At 40.2% G+C, this 20171-nt stretch overlaps 1 protein-coding gene and 2 pseudogenes across 1 annotated transcript in view; all 3 read left to right on the forward strand.

Moving 5' to 3' along the window:
- The window catches only part of NSRP1 (nuclear speckle splicing regulatory protein 1), a gene marked incomplete at its 3' end in the record, with an annotated part of 53659 nt that extends 33493 nt beyond the window's left edge, over positions 1-20166 (forward strand). The window contains exons 3-7 of the mRNA XM_006165491.1: positions 6764-6820; positions 12756-12884; positions 15060-15267; positions 16564-16672; positions 19506-20166. Coding sequence (XP_006165553.1) covers positions 6764-6820; positions 12756-12884; positions 15060-15267; positions 16564-16672; positions 19506-20166 — 1164 coding nt within the window. The remainder of the gene's footprint in view (positions 1-6763; positions 6821-12755; positions 12885-15059; positions 15268-16563; positions 16673-19505) is intronic.
- On the forward strand, positions 3398-4093 carry LOC102471828 (protein kish-A pseudogene; annotated as a pseudogene).
- Positions 7961-9592, forward strand: LOC114005508 (HD domain-containing protein 2 pseudogene; annotated as a pseudogene).
- Positions 20167-20171: the final 5 nt, after the last annotated feature.

A 20171-nucleotide genomic window follows, 5' to 3' on the forward strand; every position in this document is an offset into this window, starting at 1 on the left:
AGATGCAGAGCGAAGGTATGTGGTATCACCACACTCCACTGGGGAACTTTCTCTCTGGCAAGAACACATATCTTCTGTCATTAAGAAATAAAATTAGTCTCCTTTTTAGTCAGGCCACATCTGACTGTCATTCAGTTAAGTGAGTATAGGATAGCTTAAATAATTTTTATTCTCTGCCCAGAACAATGGAAGAAAAAAGGTAAAGAAAGAAAATCTAGCTACATTTTTTTTTTAATTCTATAACTTCTAGTGCCTATGCTGAATGACCACATCTTTAACCTGTGCAATAATGGACATGTTTTTGTGTTTGTAGAGAGAGGGTATTATTGTTAATAATATGTATAAATTAGATCACTCATTTTTTCATGTTCATTTCTTCAAATTGAAGCTAAGCTAGTATGAATATATCAACTGTTAGATTAGACATTAAAAATTGGAATGTTGAGGGTGTGATGGCACCCTCCCTGTGGCAAAAACCTATGGAGGCTGGAGGATTGCGGCATCAGTCCATCTCTCTCATCTCTCTCAATGCGCACAATTTTGGGACCCACAGTTGGTGTAATAGATATGTTGCTGGACTCCCATTTAGTCGACCGTGGTTCGAGTCCCAGACACGGGGGCTTAAACTCATGCCGGGCACGTGTACGTGTGTGCCCAAGATCCTGAGAGGAGAATGGAGGAGAAGGGATTGCGGCGTGGCCATACCCCCTGGGGGGTGACTTCTCGTTTTCTGTCTCTCTGTCTGTCTCTGTCTTTCTGGCAAGTGCATGCTCCCTATAGCAAAAACTTCTTCAAAAATAAAAAGAAAAATTGGAATGTTGAGAACAGCAGATGACCTAATAGTTATATTGCAGGACTCCCACACAGTTGACCACAGTTCGAGTCCCAGACCTGGTGACTTAAAGCTCATACCTGGCGGCAGTGCGTGCATAGCCAAAATCCTGAGAGGAGAATGGAGAAGGGATTGCGGCATGGCTATGTCCCCTGGGAGTGATTTCTCACTTTTTTTCTGTCTTTCCCTGTCTCTCTGGTGAGCACATGCATCAGATACAGCAAAAGTATCTCAAAAAAAAAAAAAAAAAGAAATGTTGACCAAATAAGGTGCCTCCCACCAAATCATCAACATTTCATATCAACTACTCAGAGTGCTATACACATAGTAAGGTCTAAGAATGTGTCTACTGATTTAAGTTAATGCATTTGTAGGGAACTACTGCTTTAGGTTTGCTGTTGGTAGTTTGTGTGTGTGTGTTTGATGCCAAAGGGCTTGTGCTTAGGAATCAAGAGAATGAAAGAGGAAGAGAGGGAGATGAAAGTCCCCCTTCTCCAGGGGGCTCTTCACACTACAGTCCTCCCCCACCACTTCTTCATCTGGCCCTTGGTATACGCGGCATGTTTTTAAGTCACTGCGGGGTTTCCTCTGTGTAGTACCTAAACTACTGAGTTACGGGCTGGCACTACTTCAAATTTTTTTGTTTGTTTTGTTTTTTAAAGAATTATTTCATTTGACTTTATTTAATTTGACCAGAGAGGGACAGAGTGAGAGAGAGAGAGAGAGGGAAAGTGAGAAAGCAAGCCACCAGGTCCAGGACTCAAACCGTGGTTGACCACGTGGGAGTCCAGCGCCCTTAACCACTACGCCACCTGCTGACCCCTGCTTCAAGTTTTTGAAAAGGTATTTCCCTGAGATTTTTGCTAGAGAGTCTATTTTTGAAAGATCAGTGTGCATTTTGCGCTTTTAAGACAGTTTACACATTAAGATTTTTTTTAACTTAAAATTAAGTCCCTTATGGGTAGTGATTTTTGTCTTAAGTTTAAAACTAATGATAATTTGTGTTTTTACTACAAGGCACTATTAATGAATTTTCTTACATACTACACACTGGTCTTCAGACATGAATTATAGTAATTGCCTGCCTGCTGTTTTTGTTTTGTTTTAATTTGCTATAGGTCATGTGCATTCACAGGGCATAGTGAGAAAGTGCCCCCTCCCCCGCAGCAGGGGATGGCTCTTCTCTTCCATTTTCCTCTTAGGGTTTTGGCATGCACGCATAAGTACCTAGCCTTTTTTTTTTTTTTTTTTTCCCCCCAAGCCACTGGGTCTGGAACTTGAACTGCACAGTTGGCTGTGTGGGATCCATTCACCTTAACCACCATGCCACTGGCTGGTCCTTTGATCTTTTATAATAGCTATTTTTTCTTAGGTAATTTATTTTATGGCAAGACCTGAAGTGTTTCTTTTTTTTTTTTTTTGAGAGGTTTTTCGCTATAGGGCACGTGCGCTTGCCAGACAGACAGAGAGAGACATAGAGACAGAAAGTGAGAAATCACCCCCCAGGGGGGATGGCCACACCGCAGTCCCTTCTCCTCCATTCTCCTCTCAGGATCTTGGGCACGCATGCACACGCGCCCGGCGTGAGTTCTAAGCCACTGGGTCTGGGACGCGAACCAGTGTCGACTACGTGGGAGTCCAGTGACATAGCCATTACGCTAACTGCTGGTTCCCTTTTTTTTTTTTAAGACCTGAAGTGTTTTTATAGCACTTGTGTTAAGCAAAATACATCTCTTGAAAATAATGCTGAGTGAAAAAAGCCAGTCTCAAAAGGGTATATACTACACGATTATTTTATTTTATCCATAGAGCACATATTTGAAATCAGTTTCTTTTTTGCTGAGTTCAGTAAGATCAAGCCTTTCCTTATTTATGGCAGTTGAACTTGCTATTGTTATTTTTATCTTTGCTTGAATATCTTCTGGAAACTAGTCCAAATTTTCATTTAATCATATCCAAAAACTTGGAAGGACTTGACTTTTAAAAGTATAAAATCTTGGTTGGGACTAGCAGTTAGCGTAATGGCTATGTCGCTGGACTCCCATGTAGTCGACTGCAGTTTGTTTCCTGGACCCAGTGGCTTAAACTCACGCCGGGCACATGGGCGTGCGCGCCCAAGATCCCGAGAGGAGAATGGAGGGAAGGGATTGCGGCGTGGCCATCCCCCCTGGGGGGTGATTTCTTGCTTTCTGTCTCTCTGTCTGTCTCTGTCTTTCTGGCAAGCACATGCACCCTATAGGAAAAAATCTCTACCAAAAAAAAAAAGTCTTGGGACCAGCAGATAGCATACTGGCTATGTCTCTGGATTCACATGTATTTGACTGCTGTTCGAGTCCCGGATCCAGTAGCTTAAACTCACACCTGGCGTATGTGCATGCATGCCCAAGATCCCTAGAGGGGCGTGGAGAAGGGATGTGGTTTGGCCATCCCCCTGGGGGGTGATTTCTCATTGTCTCTCTCTCTCTCTCTCTCTTTTTCTGGCGAGTACATGTGCCCTATAGCAAAAACCTCTCCAAAAAAAATAAAATAAAATCTTAGAGCCAGCAGATAGCATGGTGGTTAAAGTATAGTTTGGATCCAGAACCTGACAGCTTGAAAATCACCCCAGGATCTGCCCTGAGCCCAGAAGGGTGATGTGGCTAGGGCACTGGCAACCTCACTATGTCGGCCGTTTTCAATTTTCAGAGTCTGTTGACTGTAATCTTGCTGCTTATATGCACCTGTGCTTGTATCTGATCCTTAGCACCAAGCCTCCTAGACAGAAATAAAAGTGGACTGTTGGGTATATTTTGGAAGTGTGCCAGAATTGGTGAACAGAAGAGCCCATATGTTGCCATGTGGTACATAGTAATGGCCTTCAGCATCATCTTCATACAGTAGCTTGGAAAAATACCAGTATTTAATTGTTATCAGATTTCATCATGAACAAGGACTTATCTGCAAAAAGTAATGGAAAGAATGGTTAACTCTTTTACCTCTGAACACTGAATGAGATAAATTTCTAGTTATTGTTTTCTCCTTTTATATTATTGGACTAGTGTTCTTTATAAATAATTGTGATATAACCTTACTCAGAGGGCTTAATAGTCTATAACAGTCAGTCTCAGCTCTGTCACTACAATATTACATTCTGTAAATGTAATTAGTATTTTGATACCAATTTTTAGTGAGATATCTCAAAGGCACATAGTAGAAAACAAAACTGGTAAATGACTGCAGTTCTTTTCACTGTGGTTTGGAAATGATAAATCTTTATAGAATGAAAAAAAAAAAAAAAAAACCTCACACACCAGGTTAGGGGCCAGCAGGGGGCATAGTGGTTAAGGTGCTGGACCCTCACATGGTTGACAGCAGTTCAAGTCCCTGACTTGGCAGCTTGAAACTCATGGCGGGCACTGTGCGTGTTTGCCCAAAATCTTGAGAAAGAGAATGGAGGAGAAGGGATTGAGGTATAGCCATTCCTCATGGGAGGTGATTTCTTGCTCTCTGTCTCTTTGGCAAGCAAGCATACCCTGTATTAAAAATCTGTTTCGGGAACCAGCAGTTAGCGTAATGGCTATGTCGCTGGATTCCCACGTAGTCGACCGCGGTTCGCGTACCGGACCCGGTGGCTTAAAACTCATGCCGGGCGTGTGTGCGTGCGTGCCCAAGATCCCGAGAGGAGAATGGAGGAGAAGGGATTGCGGCGTGACCATCCCCCCTGGGGGTGATTTCTCGCTTTCTGTCTCTATGTCTCTCTCTGTCTGTCTGGCGAGTGCACGCGCCCTATAGCGAAAATCTCTCCCCCCCAAAAAAAAAAAACCTGTTTCCAAAATAAGAAAGAAAGAAAATGATGCTTGGTGCATATGCCTGTGTGTGCATGCCTGAAATCCTACAAGGAGAATGGAGGAGAAGGAATTACTGTATGACCGTCCCCTCTGGGGGATTATTTCTCACTTTCTGTCTCTGGTGAGTGCATGTGCCTTATGGGGGGAAAAAAAGCATATTTTTTAATTATACAAAAAAATTTATATTGATCAGGTTTTTAAAATTTTAAATATATATGAAATCTTTTTTAAATTTTATTTTTCTCTATATTCTCTATAATATGGATCTAGACTAGTTTCTTATATTTGTTATGTTAAAGATAAAAATAATACATTTTATGTAGGGTTACTTTTATAAAAACAAAAGTTTTACTGCTTCTCTTTTTTTTTTTATTATTATTATTATTTTAGGGGGTGTGCCAAAACCCAGGAGTTGTGGGGGGTTTTTTTGCTATAGGGTACATGTGCTTATGGGAGACAGACATAGATAGAGGGAAAGTGAGAAAGGATCTTCACCAACACCACAAGTGAATGACCATGCCACAATCTGTTCTCCTCCATTCTCCTCTTGGGATTTTGGTCATGTCCATAATATGTACTCATAATGTTTTCCAAGCCACTGAATCTGGTACTTGAACCACTGAGCTACATGAGATCCAGTTGCCTTACCCTCCACACTATCTCCTGGTGATGCTTCTCTTTGTATTTTTAACATTTTGTTTATATGTGATTAAACAGGTTGTTGGTATTTTAGTCATCACCTTTAGTATATTATCTGGAAAAGTGAGAATCAGTGAGCCTCAAGAGTAGATAATTCCTGGGCCAGCTAGGTGGTATGGTGGTTAAGATGGCTAGATTCCACATGACTGTGCAGTTTCATTCCCAGACTAGGAGGCTTGAAAGAATATGCGGACACGTCATGCCTGCCCAAAATCCTGAGAAGGGAATAAAAGAGAAGGATGTGGAGTGGTCATGGTCATTCCTCCAGGAGGTAGGGGTGCTTTCTCACTTTTCCTCTCTCCAGTGAGCACACGCACCCTGTAGAGGGAAAAAAAAAATTTTTTAAATTGACTAAAGTCTAATGATAACTCTGTCTCTTTTTCTCTTATCTTTTTTTTTTTTTTTTTTAAGAGTTTTGACATAAGCCCTTTGAGCTTACCTCGAAGAGACAGAGTGAGAAGACAGAGAAGAAAAGTGAGAAATCACCCTGTGGGGGGATAGCCACATTGCAGTCTCTTCTCCAATCTCCCCTTGGGACTTTGAGCATGTACACACCTGCACCCAGTGTGATTTTCAAGCCATTGTGTTGGGGACTTGAACCATGGAGTCAGCCATGTGGGATCTAGCATCTTAGCCACCATGCCATCTGCTGACCCTGAGAAGACTTTCTTGAATTCTCATGCATGTAGTTGCTTTGTCTGCTCTGGGCTCCCCATAGACCTTTCTTTAAGCCTGTGTTAGATTGCTTATCACATTTATGTTGTAATTTTATCTTTAGTTATTTGTCTTCCCTTTCAGGCCATATATCTCAATAACAAATTGTTCTTCCTTTTCCACTGCCCTCAGGACCTATTGTAGAACAGTGCTTTATATGGAAGGCTTTTCAGTGCATATATTTTGAATGATTATAGCCACAGGTAGTTCTTGCAGCCCCTAAACCTTAAGCACTAACCAAGAGCTTGATATACTATAGTCAGTGGTGATTACTAATATAATGCATTTTATGTTATAGGAAATCATGCCGTTTTAGTGAAATGTTATCTGGTTTATTCTTTCTTCACTTAATACATACAGTCACACACATATTCACAGGTATACACAAAGCAAATTGAAATCTACAGAGGTTGAATGACTTAGTGGTGAAATTAGTACTAAAAATCCAGGTGTCCTAATTTTTTTCTTGTATCATTCTGTTTCCTCTTATGTATTTTAGTCTACTGAGATGATTTACAATGAAAATTTGTTTCCTAAAATTTAGAAGAAAGACCTTAAAAATGTTAATTTAATTTATAATATTAGCTTCTCATTATTAACCATAAATAAGGAATCATTTGCCAACCAGAAAATGAATTCAAAAGAAATTTTGAATTGAGTTACACAGTGGCAGCATTTTTCTGTTTTATAGACTTCCGTGAGTGAAAGCCTTCAGCGGGAAGCAGCTAAGAAACAGGCCATGAAACAGGTAAGGTGAAAGAATGAGATAAGTTATTTAGTAAGTATTTTGTCTTAGATTTTTAAGTAACAATTTTGATAGCTAGGTGCTGACATTAAAACAAAGTAGAAGTGTATAAAGAAATAATTTTATTCTGATCCTTTTTTCCTAAAAAGGCAAAAATGTTTTTTTATTTATATAGCTTATAGATTCCTATATAAATTTAAAGGAAAAACACAGTAAATAATTAACTCTTAGGGGCCAGCAGGTGATATGGAGGTTAAGACTATGGATCCCCCGTGGCCGACTGAGCATTTTGAGTCCTGGACCTGGCAGCTTGAAAATCACAGGCATGCACATGTATGTGCCCAAAATCTATGAGAAGACTTGAGGAGAAGGAATTGTGGCCTAGGAGAGTGATTTCTCATTTTCCCTCTCTCTCTGTCCCACAAATTAGCTCTTAATTGCTGTGTTATATATTAACCTTGTTTAATATATTAAATATACTAAATAATTAAAACTCCTTTCAGATGACTCAGTGGTCTGACAGTGGATTGTTTGGCTTTTGTTTTTTTTGTTTTTTTGTTTTTTTGCAGAGAAAGCAATGCCTGCCAGTGAGCTTAGTTGCCCAAAAATGGTCTATTTGTAATCAAAGCAACTTTACAGTTCTGTAATTACTTGAAATTCACATATTCAGAAATGGAAATATTAGGTAATTCTTCATAATCTTGCCAGCACCTGGTGTTTCCAAGCACTTTTTACATATATACATTATGTTTAAAAATTCTCACAAACCCACTCATGGTCCTGGATGAAGAAATGTGAAATTCAGAAAGGATAAATTGCACCTATTACAGAACTAGGCCTGAAGGTTTATTGATTTTTCTATTTCTACACCACTGTCTCTTTGGCTGCTGCAGAACATAATGAAATTAAGTAATGGCCAGGTAACTTTTCTTCTTTCTTTTTAAGAACTATTCATTTTTACGTATTTATTTATTTTAATTTGATGAGAGAGAGAGAAAGCCATCAAGTCTGGAACTTGAACCGTGGTCAGCCATGTGATAGTCCACCATGCCACCTGCTGACCCCTTCTTTTCTATTTTAATTCTTTCTCCACATTCTTCTTGCAGTTCTTAGTACACATTATCCACTTTTCTAACTAGAAACATGAATAGAGTAAATTTATGAAGTACTTTTTATATGCCAGACCTTATGGCAATGACTTTCTAAGGATTATTTTTAATTTTTACAACAATCCTAGGAGAAAGATGCTTTTATAAACCTCATTTTACAGTTTGAATGAAGGCAAGAAGAATTTTATGTGACTTATGTAAGGTCACTTAGTGAGTAAATGATAGAGTTGTATTCAAACCTAGGTGGTGAAATTGCAGAGCCCAAGCTTTTAGCCTTTATATTTTAACTGCTTCTTTGGGGAATTGGCACACAATTATGTATTTAGTTATTTTAATATAATGCATAATTTTCTAGTAGAATAATATGTAGCCTAGCAGCCTCAGAATGATTTAAAGTACTCATAAAAACATTTTTTAAAGAATTATTTAATTTTATGTATTGTTATTATTTTTTTTAACTTGACCAGAGAAAGACAGAGAGAAGCAAGCTGCCAGGTCTGGAACTCAAACCATGGTCAGCCATGTGGGAATCCAGTGCCGTTATTAACCAGCACACCACCTGTAGGCCCCCATATAAAAACATATTTTTAAAAATGATTCTTTAATGTAAATGCTGGACTGCTTTGAATCAGGATTTTAGAGATCGGTAGAATTTTTGACTCCATCAGGTTCAACTTCTTCACTATATAAATGGGAGAATTAGTTCCAGAGAGTTGAGTGACTTCTTACAGTCATACAGGTATCTTGTTTTTCAGTGTTCTTTTAACATTTTTGTGCTACCTTCTTCACTTACAGCATAAACCCCAAATCTAATTTTATTATTAACTCTGGCTGTTCAAAGCCACTTTACCTATTGAGACTTTTTCGTAATTTCCTTGGAAATTGGCAATATTCGCAAGGCGTGCTCCCTGCAGCAGTTCCTGCACCTGGTGGGGCAGCTCAAAAGAGTCCCACAGACTGACTGGGTATACTGAAATATCATGGGACCAAAGAGTGTGTCAGTCACATGTACTGGGTGGCAGTTATAGCTGTGGTGACCAAAGATGAACATCTGAACAAAGGCCGGAAGCTGTGAAGCAGATAACTCAGCTTCTTTCAGAGGACCTCAGAAAGGAGCTTATGAGTGTGGGAAAAGTATGAGTCTCAATCTAGTGTGGAAGCCAAATTTGTGAAGCAATAGGACCAGTGTGAGATGATTTTTCAGGCATCTGAATATGAAGATTTGGAGAATCTTCATATTCTCCCGGGAGACTGTAGAACTTCTATGATTCCAATGCAGGAAAATTCAGTTACCCAGAGGTAGTTGAGCCAGTTTCTGAACTTGAGGCCAAAAGAAATGTTAACATAGTTGGTACTGCCAGTGAGCCACTCTCCTGAGGTGTTCCTGACTTTGCTGCATTCCTGGGACAAACATTTTATTTTTCCGTTTCATGGTACTGTGTTTGCCACTGATGGTCTATAGATTTTCCCAGATGTGAATCTGTTCCTTTTCAATTATCTGGACCTTTGTAAGGAATGCAATGTGATTTGGGCACTGAAGGAGGCCACAGAACAGCAGGAAGTGTTTGTGAAATGGATGAACGTGGATGGAGACTGGAAGGAGGGGTACATTTTTTATGAATGAGATAAATACATACTGAACACACACAAAGAAGAAATTGGCAGCACTGCTGCAGTGCTGCTTAAACTACTTGTCCATTGCTGCTTTGTTGCCCCTAACCTATATATTTTGTTGACTGGTTTAGCTCTTTTTTTTTTTTTTTTTCCACTAGCTTGATTGCATTTACCAAATCTTAGAGAAAATTGCTTTAAAAATGGGATACTTTCGGGCCAGCCAGTGGTTTGGTGATTAGGGCAGATGGATCTCACATGGCCAACTGCATGGTTCCAGACTTAGCAGTTCAAGAAACACATGTGTGTGCATGTATGCCCAGAATCCTGAAAGGAGGGAGAAATGGAGGACAAGGAATTGCAATGTGGCCATCCCTCATGGAGGATGTTTTCTTGCATCCCCCCCCCGCCTTGTTCTTCATGTCACTCCCCCTCTCTCTCTCATAAGAGAGCACAGGAAAGATTTTTGTTTGTTTTTGTTTTTTGTTTTGTTTTGTTTTGAGAGATTTTTGCTATAGGGCACGTGCGCTCACCAGAAAGAGAGACAGAAAGTGAGAAATCACCTCCAGGAAAGATGGCCATGCCACAATCCCTTCTCCATTCTCCTCTTGGGATCTTGGGCACACACGCACATTCACCCAGCATGAGTTTAAGCCATTGGGCCCAGGACTTGAACTGCACTCTTCTTGGTATCTTGGGCATGCACACACATGCACCTGGCGTGAGTTTAAGTCACTGTGTCCAGGACTTGAACCGCGGTCGACTACATGGGAGTCTAGTGACATAACCATTATGCTAGCTGCTGGTCCTCAGGAAAGTTTAATGTATAGTATAGGCATCTCAAAGCCAGAGTTAGATGTTTCTCAGTCATACACTGGACCATTTAACCTTTCAATGTGGATAATTATAAGACATGAATAGGTGATAATAGAATAGTTCATGTTGATTGAACACTTACTCTTTGTCAGGCTCTAGGTGTTTTAAGTTTGTTAAGTCATTTAATTATCACAGTATGAGAAAGAGATTAAATTGTCCTCACCTTTTTTTTTGAGAGGTTTTTGCTATAGGGCGCGTGCGATCGCCAGACAGACAGAGAGAGACACAGAGACAGAAAGCGAGAAACCACCCCCGGGGGGGGATGGTCACGCCGCAATCCCTTCTCCTCCATTCTCCTCTCGGGATCTTGGGCACGCACGCACACGCACCCAGCGTGAGTTTTAAGCCACCGGGTCCAGGATGCGAACCGCGGTCGACTACGTGGGAATCCAGCGACACAGCCATTACACTAACTGCTAGTTCCCATCACCTTTTTTTTTAAGGTTAGGAAAACTAGGGGGCTGGCAAGTGGCGTGGTTAAGGCACTAGACTCCCATGTGACTGACTGCAGTTTGAGTCCGGGACCTGGTGGCTTGCTTTCTCACTTTCCTTCTCTCTATCTCTGGTCAAATTAAAAAATAATACTAATACTAATAATACCAGCAGATGTCATAATTGTTACATCGCTGGACTTCCACGTAGTTGACTGCAGTTTGAGTCCTGGACCTGGTGGCTTAAAACTCATGTTGGGTGCATGGCCATCCTCTGTGATGTGTGATTTCTCACTTTATGTTTCTCCAGCAAGCACATGTACTCCATAGCAAAATGGCAAGTGGCGTGGTTAAGGCACTAGACTCCCATGTGACTGACTGCAGTTTGAGTCCGGGACCTGGTGGCTTGCTTTCTCACTTTCCTTCTCTCTATCTCTGGTCAAATTAAAAAATAATACTAATACTAATAATACCAGCAGATGTCATAATTGTTACATCGCTGGACTTCCACGTAGTTGACTGCAGTTTGAGTCCTGGATCTGGTGGCTTAAAACTCATGTTGGGTGCATGGCCATCCTCTGTGATGTGTGATTTCTCACTTTATGTTTCTCCAGCAAGCACATGTACTCCATAGCAAAAATATCTTTAAAAAATATATTAATAATAATAATTAATAAAATTAGGGACCAGCAGATGGTATAATAGTTACATCTCTGGACTCCCGTGTAGTCAACCAGGGTTCAAGAGTCAGACCCAGTGGCTTAAACCTCACATTGAGTGTGTGTGCTTGCGTGCCCAAGATCCTGAAAGGAGAATGGAGGAAAAGGGATTGGGGTGTGGCCATCCTCCCTAGAGGGTGATTTCTCACTTTCTGTCTCTCTGGCTTTATAGCAAAAATCTCTCTAAATTAATTAATTAACTCTTTTTTAAAAAATTAGGGGGACCAGCAGTTAGCGTAATGGTTATGTCGCTGGAATCCCACGTAGTCGACCGCGGTTCGAGTCCCAGACCTGGTGGCTTAAACTCACGCCAGGCACGTGTACGTGCGTGCCCAAGATCCCGAGAGGAGAATGGAGGAGAAGGGATTGTGGCGTGGCCATCTCCCCTGGGGGGTGATTTCTCGCTTTCTATCTCTCTGTCTCTCTCCGTCTGTTTGGCAAGCGCACGCGCCCTAGAGCAAAAACCTCTCCAAAAAAAGAAAAAAGAAAAAAAAATTTAGGAAAACTGGAGCCAACAGGTGGCATGGTGGTTAAAGGTGCTGGACTCCCACGTGCCAAGCACGTATTGAGTCCCAGACCTGATGGCTTGCTTTCTTACTTTCCCTTTTTTTCCCTGTTTCTCTCTGATCAAATTGGAAAATAGTAATAATAATAAATAAAGCAAAATAAAATAATTCTTTTTTAAAAATTAGGAAAGCTAAGGCACAAAAAAGATAAACAAGTTTGTCTAAAATAATTAGTAAGTATAGATCCAGGATTCATATCCAAACAGTATGACTTTAGAATTTGCATTCATATTTTTTTATTTATATTTATTTTGTTGTAGGGTATGTGTGTTCTCTGAATAAAAAAGGAAGAGGGAGGGAGAGGGAAAATAAGAAAGCCCCCCTCAGCGGAGATGGCCATGCCATAATCCATTCTCCATTTTCATCTTGTGATTGTAAACATGTGTTTTTCAAGCTTCTGGGTCCAGGACTTGAACTGCACAGTTGGCTCTATAGGACCCAGCCACCCTAATCTTCATACCATCTGCTGGCCCATATATTTATATTTACTAAAATATCATTGATGAAATTTTTATGACATATTTCTAATTTATGAACCTTTCTCAAAAAAAAAGTATGTATAGATTTTTGTGATATCTGTTGACTGGCTTATTTTTGAAACATGTTTAATTTTTTTTTTTTTTAAGACAAAACTGGAAATCCAGAAGGCCCTTGCAGAAGATTCCACTGTATATGAATATGACAGTATTTATGATGAAATGCAGAAAAAAAAGGAGGAAAATAATCCCAAATTGCTTTTGGGAAAAGATCGAAAGGTTTGTTGTTAAAATAAAGCTTTCTTTGATACTAAACCTACATTCTATATCTTAAATCTTATTTTAACATGAGAGTTAATCTGAGAACTTTTAGGTATTTAAAGTGCTATAGGGCAGGTGTGCTTGTTGGAGAGACAGACAGGAAGTGAGAAATCACCCCCCAGGGGGATGGCCACACTGCAATCCCTTCTCCATTCTCCTCAAGATTTTTGGATACACACGTGCCTGGCATGAGTTTTAAGATACCAGGTCTGAGATTAGAACTGTTGTCTACGTCATGGGAGTCCAATGACGTAACCATTATGCCATCTGCTGGTCCCAAATAACAGTTTTGTTCATTTTCTTTTTTGCTTTGAAACCTCTATATATAATTGTTTGAATTTTTTGTTTTAGAAATCATATGTTTAAAATTTGTACTGCTTCTGGGAACCAGCAGTTAGTGTAATGACTATGTCGCTGGACTCCCATGTAGTCGACCATGGTTCGCGTCCCGGACCCAGTGGCTTAAAACGCCAGGTACGTGTGCGTGCGTGCCCAAGATCCTGAGAGGAGAATGGAGGAGAAGGGATTGCGGCGTGATCATCCCCCCTGGGGAGTGATTTCTCGCTTTCTGTCTCTGTTTCTCTCTGTCTGGTGCGTGCACGCGCCCTATAGTGAAAACCTCTCCAAAAAAAAAAAAAAAAAAAAACTTGTACTGCTTCTGTCTTGTATATCTATATTTTATTGTCTTATCATGGTAACTCAATCATCTGCCTCCACATTTCATGGTCACTTTTTTTTTTTTTTGAGAGATTTTCGCTGTAGGGCGTGTGTGCTCACCAGACAGGCAGAGAGAGCCATGGAGACAAAAAGCGAGAAATCACCCCCCAGGGGGGATGATCACGTCGCAATCCCTTCTCCTCCGTTCTCCTCTTGGGATCTTGGGCACTCACGCCACGCGCTCGGCGTGATTTTTAAGCCACCAGGTCCAGGACGCGAACCGCGGTCGACCATGTGGGAGTCCAGCGACATAGCCATTACGCTAACTGCTGGTTCCCCATGATCACATTTTTAGTTGAAAAAAATTGGGGACTGGATGGGAATTAAAATAAGTTCAAATTTTCTGTCACTCTTGTTCTTTTATTTAAGCAGACTGATTTTTGAGGATATTTGCATCTTAAAAGTCTTCACTGGGACCAGCAGATGGCGAAAGGCTATGTTGCTGGACTCATATGTAGTCGACTGTGATCTGAGTCCTGGACCTGATAGCTTAAACTCATGCCGAGCACATGTGCGTGCGTGCCCAAGATTCCGAGAGGAGAATGGAGGAGAAGGGATTGGATTGTGGCATGGTCATTCCCCTTGGGGGATCATTTCTCACTTTCTGTCTCTCTGTCTCTCTCTGTCTTTCTGGTGAGCACATGTGCCCTATAGTCGGGGGGGGAACCTCTCCCCCAAAAAAGTCTTTATTATCTGAGATATATTTTATGTTGGGTAAATTCTCTTTATTAGCCAAATGATGTATAGCGATCAAATGTGTACAAAAACAGGAATAATAATAATAATTAAAAATTTTTAAGTGTCCATTAAAATGATAGTATAAAATTGTATTAAAGCTACTATTCTACTATTTTAATTCATCATTTTTACTAAGTGTAAAAAACTAGTAGGAACTTCTCTAATTTATTTATTTGTTAAATTAAGAGAATGCCAGTAAAAATGGTGGGGAAAACACTGGGAAATTATTTTTCTTTGAGTTAAAAAAAAAATAGTAAGATAGCATTATGAATAATTATTTCTGTTACACTTAAATTCTTTATTGAAAGCAATATTAACCTTGCTAGCAAATTTATATTAATATGAATAGCAAATAATTCTATTTGGTCTAGTCATTTTGTTAAAGATGTATCCTTTTTTAAGACTATTTAATTTTTATTTACTACTATTACTGTTTTTGAATTTGCTATAGGGCACATGCACTCTTCAGAGAGAGACAGAGAGAAAGCCGCCAGGTCCAGGACCCAAACCATGGTCTCATATGGGAGTCCAGCACCTTAACCACTACGCCACCTGCTGGCCCCAGGACTAGTTACTTTTATCTTTTTAGAGTACATGATAAAAATTATAAGAGTATTAGCAGTATTATTAACAATATTATTAATTTTGTCTCATTCCTAAATAATCTTCTCCCCTTAGCCCAAGTATATTCACAATTTACTTAAAGCAGTTGAGATCAGAAAAAAGGAACAGGAAAAAAGAATGGAAAAGAAAATACAGAGAGAACGAGAAACAGAAAAGGGAAAATTTGATGATAAAGAGGCATTTGTGACATCTGCTTATAAGAAAAAACTGCAGGAGAGAGCTGAAGAGGAAGAAAGAGAAAAGAGGGCTGCTGCACTAGAAGGTAAGATGGAAGGGGGAAGAAGGTAAAAAGAAACAGCTACAAAATCTCTGTCCTATGGTTAGCCATTTGCTTGGTCACTGATATTGTGATCATGGGGCTAGTAGGTGGTGTGAGGTTAAGGCACTGGACTTTCACATGGCCGATTGCAATTTGAATCCTGAATTTAGTGGAGTGAAAATCACCAGGCAACTGGCTTTTAACTTAATTGATTTATTGATTTATTTTAATTTGACCAGAGAGGAATAAAGAGAGAGAGGGAAAGCGAGAAAGCAAGCCTCTAGGTTAGAAATCACCCCCCGGGGGGGATGGCCACACCACAGAACTTTCTCCTTCCTTGTCCTCTTGGGATCTTGGGCACACATGCACACACTCCTGGCGCGAGTATTAAGCTGCCAGGTTCAGGACTTGAACAGTGTTCTACTATGTGGAGTCCAGTGATGTAATCATTATACCATCTGCTGGTCCCAATAAATAATTCTTTGAAAAAAAAAAATAACACTAATTGAAGAAAGATTAAAGATGTGCCAGAGCTAAAGTGCCTTACTTTAGTGCTTTATACACTTCTCATTACACGTTATTTCTCAAGATGTAGGTAGACTATGTAAAATAATTGAAATGGCAGTGCCTATTAACTTTACATGGAAGGAAAACAAATCTGTAAGATTCTCTGTCTGACCACGTACTGTGTTCATTGGTTAACAAATTTTCTGTCAAGGACTAAATAGTAATTATTTTAGGCTTTCATATAAATACTCTTTCTTTTTTTTTTTTTTTTTGAGAGAGAGAGATTTTCGCTATAGGGCTTGTGCACTCACCAGACAGACAGAGAGAGACAGAGAGACAGAAAGCGAGAAATCACCCCCCCAGGGGAGATGGTCACGCAGCAGTCCCTTCTCCTCCATTCTCTCGGGATCTTGGGCACGCGCCCGGCGTGAGTTTTAAGCCACCGGGTCCAGGACGCGAACCACAGTCGACTACGTGGGAGTCCAGTGACATAGCCATTACGCTAACTGCTGGTTCCCTCATATAAGTACTCTGTTGCAGCTTCTCATTTCTTCCTTTGTAGTACAAAAGCAGCCATGCACAATACATAAACAAATGAGCAGGACTATATTCCAATAAAAATTTTATTATTTATGAAAACAGGCAGCAGGCCATATTTGACCTGCAGGCTATGCTTTGCCAACTTCTGATCTAGAGAAGAATTTATACACTGTGTTGTATACTCTGTGTCTATAAAATGAAACTGTATTGTGCCTTCTTAAATAGTTTTCACTTTTGCTTTCCTTCTTTTAGCACGTTTGGATGTAACCAAACAGAAAGATCTCAGTGGATTTTATAGGCACCTGTTAAATCAGACAGTTGGTGAAGAGGAAGTACCTAAATGCAGCTTTCGTGAAGCCAGGTGAGATGTGGCAGGTGGAATATTCAAAGTTACTGTTGATTATCTATGGATGCGGGGTCCTTTTATCACTTTGAAAGATAAAGGATTAAGCATTGCATGCATGTTGTCAGTTAACCTGACATAGTTGAATGAATGGCAAGGAATTTGCAGTTTCTTCATTTAAAACCTACAGATTTACTTCAGGATCATTTTTATTCTGTTAGTTCACAAAGATTGTTATTGCTTACTTAAAAGATTCTCAGTGATTGAGTTTAATGTTACTGTACAGCCAAAGACTTAAACTTTTAATGTATAAAATGTCTGAATATCTAAAGGCTTTCTGAGTCTTATAAATAACCTTCAAGAGGTAGCAAAACTAAATTGTGGGGGGATTAGCAGTTAGCATAATGGCTCTGTTGCTGGACTTTCATGTAGTCGACTGCGGTTTCAGTCCCGGACCCGGTGGCTTAAACTCACACCAGGTGCGTATACATGCGTGCCCAAAATTCCGAGAGGAGAATGGAGGAAAAGGGATTGCGGCGTGGCCATCCCCCCGGGGGGGTGATTTCTCTCTGTCTGTCTCTGTCTTTCTGGCGAGTGCATGCACCCTGTAGCAAAAACCTCTTCAAAAAAAGAAAGAAAGGAAAAACTAAATTGTGAGTGGTTTTGTTATATTTTGTTTTTATGCTTAGAGGCCACATGTGTGCATGCATAAGAGAGGGAGAGGGCCCTTCCCACATCAGGGCCCCATCATGCTGCAATAGCCTTTAATCTCCAATTTTCTACCAAGTCAGAATCTTGGGCACACATACATACACCCACCTTGAAGCCAACCGTGGGTTTTTTGTTTTGTTTTGTTTTTAAGGGTTTTTTTTCCCCCATAGGACCAGAGAGAAAAAGATAGCAAGAAGAAAAGTGAGAAATCACTGCTCAGGGGGGATGGCCACACTGCAGTCCCTTCTCTCTCATTCACTCAGGATTCAGGGCATGCACACATGTGCACACAGAGTGATTTTTCAAGGTACTGCATCCAGGACACGAACTGCGATTAGCCATGTGGAAGTCCAGCACCTTAACCACTATGCAGCCTGCTGCCCACTGGACTGGTATTTAAACTCCAGTCAGCTATATGGGATCCAGCTTACTCTGCACAGCCCTGTAGGGCTATGGGGCAGACCCTGGTATGTAACTGAATATATAGGTAACCTTTATAGCCCTGGTATTTTAAAATGATTGCTGTCAGAGTTAAGGAGAAGTTTGGGAAGAATCAGGTGTTATACAGAAAAATCCTACATGTATGTTCTAATAGTAAATAAAGAAAATGTTTTTATTTATTTATTTATTTACTTACTTATTGGAGAGGTTTTTGCTATAGCACACATGTGCTCGCCAGAAAGAGAGAGACAGAAAGTGAGAAATCACCCCCCAGGGGGATGACCACACCGCAATCCCTTCTCCACCGTTCTCCCCTCAGAATCTTGGGCACGCATGCATATGTGCCCGGTGTGAGTTTAAAGCCACCAGGTCTGGGACTCGAACCACAGTCGACTACATGGGAGTCCAGCAACAGCCATTATGCCAACTACTGGTTCCCAAAATGGTTTATTTTCATAAATAAGACTCAGCCTCCATAAAAGGTAAGGTTCACATATCAAGGGCTATGTCTAATAAATAGCAACTAGTTATTGGGTTGTTGGAAAAGTCATGATGTGTTTTTGCATAGAAAAACTTAAAAAGATCAGACTCTTGAGAACCCAATACATATGGGCTATTTAAGTTAATTAAAAATAAATAATACTGGGGCCAGCAGGTGGCATAATAGTTACGTCGCTGGACCTGGTGGCTTAAAACTCACGCCGAGCGAGCGTGCACGCGCACCAAAATCCTGAGAGGAAAATAGAGGAGAAGGGATTGTGGCGTGGCCATTTCCCCTCAGGGGTGACTTCTCACTTTCTGTTTTTCTGTCTCTGTCTCTCTGGTGAGCACACTTGCCCTATAGCAGAAAAGTCTCCAAAAAAAAAAAACTTCACATATTAAATAAAGCAATTTGATGAATTTTAAAATGTTTGTACACCTGAAACCATCATCACCACAGGGTGATAGACATATCCTTTACTACTAAAAGTTTTCTTGTGCTTCTTTCTTTTATTTTGATATATATATATTTTTTTGCTGTTGTTGTAGGAACACTTAATGTGAAATCTACCCTCTTAAATTTTTAAGTGTACAATGCAGTATTGTTATCGATAGGCATCGTGTTGTATAGCAGCCTAAAATAAATAAATAAATAAATAAATAAAATAACAAAAAATAATACCTAAAATTTAGTCTCCATGGCTAAAAGCATGTCAAGTACTCAGTTGCTGCATTTGGCAAGTCTAGTGATAACCATCCCAGATAGCTCGGATATACTAATTTATATAAGTTAGCCATACTTACCAGCTGAGAAAAACAAATGACATAAATAATTTTTATGTTATTGGTTTTGATATCAATAACTGGAGAGATTTGTATATTTAAATATTGAAGGACCAGCAAATAGCATAGTGATTAAGGCACTGGAAACCCACATGTCTGAGCATGGTTTGAGTCCTAGATCTGACAGCTTGAAAATTATGTTGGGTGCGTGTGTGTGCATGCCAAAAATCCCAGGAGGAGAATAGAGACAGCATTCCAGCACAGCCATCCTCCCTTGTGAGAAGGTGATTCTGACTTTCTCTCTCACTGTCTCTTTCTGGTGAGTGTATATGACCTATGGCAAAAAACTTTTTAAAAGTTGAGAAAAATTATGTGGGCACTTTCTTTGCTTACTATAAGTGATAATGTAGCATTTTGTGTGTGTCTTTTTTTAAAGGACTGGGATAAAGGAGGAGAAACCAAGGGGTTATTCTGACGAAGTAAGTTCAGAAAACAGAATACCACGTGAGAAATGCAGTCTCCAGACCAGTATGAAAGTAGAGGAAAATCCAGATGCAGACAGTGACTTTGATGTTAAGAGCAGCGATAATGATGAAATGGAAGAAAATAAAGTGCACTGCAGAAGGGAAAAAGTCACAGAGACCTTTGACAATGACTCCAAGCATCACAGGAATCAGACTCACTCACGATCATCTAGTGAAGAAAGAGGGCATGGTACCATATGCCACATAAAATCCTCCAAGTCAAGAGGACATGAGAAAAGGGAAGAGGAGCACCGAAAGAGGTGGTCCAGAGACCAGGAGGAGGACTATTGCCCTGACCATGACCTTCGAAAAGAAAAGAAGGATTCTTACAGGCACAGAGAGGTCAGTCATAGAGATTCCCAGTGGAAGAAACATGAACAAGAAGATAAACTGAGGGGAAGAGATCAAAGAGAAAAAAATGACAGAGAATGGAAAAAGAAATATTCCCCAAGAGAGCAAGAAAGAGAAAGGCAACGAAATGATCATGACCGACACAGTGAGAAAGGAGGAGAGAAAGTGGAGAAAAGCAAAGAAAAGGAAGAACATGTGAAAGGGAGGAAGGAAAGATATGAAAATAA

The sequence above is a fragment of the Tupaia chinensis genome, unplaced genomic scaffold, assembly GCF_000334495.1.
Source record: "Tupaia chinensis unplaced genomic scaffold, TupChi_1.0 Scaffold143921_1, whole genome shotgun sequence".
Taxonomy (NCBI): domain Eukaryota; kingdom Metazoa; phylum Chordata; class Mammalia; order Scandentia; family Tupaiidae; genus Tupaia; species Tupaia belangeri.